This window comes from Pinus tabuliformis, chromosome 8 (genome assembly GCF_031772625.1).
Source record: "Pinus tabuliformis cultivar Carrire ecotype Pingquan chromosome 8, CPIR1, whole genome shotgun sequence".
NCBI classification, from domain to species: domain Eukaryota; kingdom Viridiplantae; phylum Streptophyta; class Pinopsida; order Pinales; family Pinaceae; genus Pinus; species Pinus tabuliformis.
This window is the reverse complement of record NC_142294.1, coordinates 951322045-951324939: the sequence shown is the minus strand read 5'-3', so window position 1 is coordinate 951324939 and position 2895 is coordinate 951322045. Positions and strand designations below refer to the sequence as shown.

The following is a 2895-nucleotide window of genomic DNA, read 5'->3' as shown; positions in this document are numbered from 1 at the left end:
TCACTTCATAATCCTCGTTTTCATTCTGGAGAATTTGAAATTTGTTTTGACTCGTTGTATTAAGGGGTTCTTCCTGTGTCTGAGTTTTGGAGCCATCTTTGCCTTGTTTCTTCCTCCTTGTAACCTGTTGAAAGTCCCTATCTACCTCTTCCATTTTTCCTGATTCTCTTTGATATTCCTCTTGATTTCTTTTTAACCCTTCCTCTTTATTCAACAGACATTGTCTATATAAATGGCCGTATTCATGGCATTTTCAGCACCTAAATGGAATATGTTCATAGTCTATTGGCTGTTGCCAGATTTCATCGTGATATTCCAGCTCAATATATTCTGGAAGGGGTTCTGCTATATTCATGTATACACAGAGCCTTGCATATGATGTATACTTGCCTCGCTTCATTGCTTCTGCTATTTTGACAAAGCCCCCGATTGTTTTTCCAATCCCCTCAAGTATTTCAGGGTCCCAAAATTCCACTGGTAAACCAAACAATCTAATCCATATAGGAGCGGCTAGCATTTTTTCTTTTTCAGGGTTATATCTTTCTTCCCAGTATTTCATAAACAGACCCGCATTGTTCATAAAATACAGTCCTTCCTCAAAAACCCTGTCTTTGTCCTCCAGATTCGCAAAGATGGCTGTAAAAAACCCTTTTGCTCCCAGTTTCAGATCTATATGTCCTTTTGGTCTCCACCTTTGATAGATCCACCTATGCAGTTCTTTCTCAGATGGCTAATACCCTACAAACTTGCAAATCAGCGCATGGTCCTTCATGTAGCAGTTATATTCCTCAATTTTGTTTCAGGGAATGACATATCTAGGTTGTTTTTGTGCCCTTGGAAGGCATTTCCCACCCATCCTCTTTTGCCATAAGTTACCCATCACTGGTGCATAGTTTTCCTTCAGATTTCGCTGCATCCCACTTGCACTGGTTTCACCTACTACAACATTTTTGTAGGAGGGGATCTCTCCCCTCCCCTGCCGATTTTCCATTTCCTACTCAGCTCTGTTACTTTTAATGCTTATCCTCGTTTCTTAGCATGCAAACTTATTACTTAACTCGTTTATGCTACGAGCTTACCTAGCTCAATCCGCCTGCCGTGCCTCTCTTCAACTTCTGCTCTACGTTTTTCCTCTGCAGCTCCGTAGCGCTGCGCCGTCGGCTTACCCTAGCCTGCAAACCCTAGCGCCACCGCATCCGCTCCCCTCATTGTTAATCCATCCAACTGGATAGATTGAGTTGAGACCCTTTTTCAAGTAATTTTTAACATTTTAACTATTGTCTATCTCAAACATTAATCATCCAGATTATTAGTTTCAAACTAATGATCATATATTTTTGCATGTAGGAAACAACTTCTTTTATAAACACATGAACAACAAATTGTTGTTGATTTTTGGGCTCACGATATGCATAAAGTGGAATTCCCAAAATTTCAACTCGAAGAAAGAGCTTATGGACTACCTTGAAGGTCTATTTAGGGTAGATACCTTCAATAAAAGTTGGGTCACCTTCGCAACCAACAACTACTTAAAATATATATGAGACATGCAAAGGGTTCACTTGGAAAATACCCCTAAGTAGGAACATATTCCCATGATTCTTATGAGGGAATGGAAGGCCTTTATCGATGACACAAGCAAGAATAAACTAATAAAAGAAGGAAAAACACCACATGGTGCACCAAGGAAAATTACATTTTCAATTCAATACTTTTAATTTTTGTTAGTTTTAAATAAAATTATGGTATATAACATACTTAAAAATTTTCATAGGCTACTTAACACTTTGAAAGCCACCAAGGAAAGGCTTGAGAAACATGGGAAACACAAATTGGGACAAGGTCACTATTCAAAGTTGCAAGCATGAGTTGTAAGTACCCAAACATATTAATAGTATTATTTGTTATATCACCTTCAAATTGTCTAGTAATTGCACTAGACAATAACAATAATCAATGCTCATGCATTATAGGGCAATGAATTCAGAACTCAAACCACAAAGGAAGACCTCTGACTTGGTTTTAAGTTTATATTTAAAGTTTTTTTTATTGCCGAATAAAAATGGGACAAACACCAAGATTTGGTTTAAATTACACGATAAATAAGAATCAATCCACATTACCCTTTCATTACTTATAAAATATGTTCATGTTTGATATCGTCCATAAATTTAATGTGTTTCTTTGTTTTAAGTAGGGGAGCAACAATATCAACAAGCACTCCATTAATAGTGGAGTGCAGCCAAAACATGGTGCTCCCATGCAGCCCCATGACAATGGGGTGAAGCCCCATGATATTTCTTTAGATGAGACCCATGACGGTAATTTTATGATTGTGCTTATAATTTTTACAAAAGTAATTTATGATTGTGTACTTATAATTTTTGTGCTTTCAATGGAAAAACATATTGTACATGCGGATCCTCTATCAGAAGACGAGAACGCGGTAGTCATTCCAATGTTGTTGACTATTGCACCAGGTAAATAATTGCATTGCAAAGGTGTTTTTTAGTATTAATGAACTAATTCAATGATATTTCCTTTGAGTGATTTATTTGAATCATTAGGTAGCCTCATCTTTTCTTCACGTAGAAAGTGAATTATATTTAAAAATATTTAATTGCAAATGGTGTATGAATTATAACCTTTCATGTTTCAACTCCAGAGCATGTAGAGGGCGAGGCCAGATAAGAAGAGGAACATATAGCCAGATTTGAAACTACTTCGCTTTCCTCTGCTACTCAAGTAGGTAAATAACACTTTATTCTCTTTTTTTTAATTAATGAAATACTTGTAATAATAATAATAATAATAATAATAATAAAATAAATCAATTTGACATTTATTTCTTGTTGTAGTTGATCATCTGCCCCTCTTACAGTAGCCTTGATTTCA

The 2895-nt window shown here is 36.2% G+C and overlaps 1 protein-coding gene across 1 annotated transcript; it reads right to left on the bottom strand.

Annotated features, from left to right (window-relative positions):
* Window positions 1-253: 253 nt before the first annotated feature.
* LOC149238625 (uncharacterized) lies at window positions 254-991 on the bottom strand. The gene is made up of 2 exons (XM_089369623.1): window positions 877-991; window positions 254-636 (listed from the first exon to the last, which is right to left on the bottom strand). The coding sequence occupies exons 1-2, from the start codon at window positions 989-991 to the stop codon at window positions 254-256; spliced, it is 498 nt and encodes a 165-aa protein (XP_089225749.1).
* Window positions 992-2895: the final 1904 nt, after the last annotated feature.

Coding starts and splice junctions, on each gene's coding strand:
- LOC149238625 (XM_089369623.1), bottom strand. CDS start 991: ATGGAAAATCGGCAGGGGAGGGGAGAGATCCCCTCCTACAAAAATGTT. Junction 637..876: donor AAACTATGCACCAGTGATGG/GTAACTTATGGC, acceptor GGTTTTTTACAG/CCATCTTTGCGAATCTGGAG.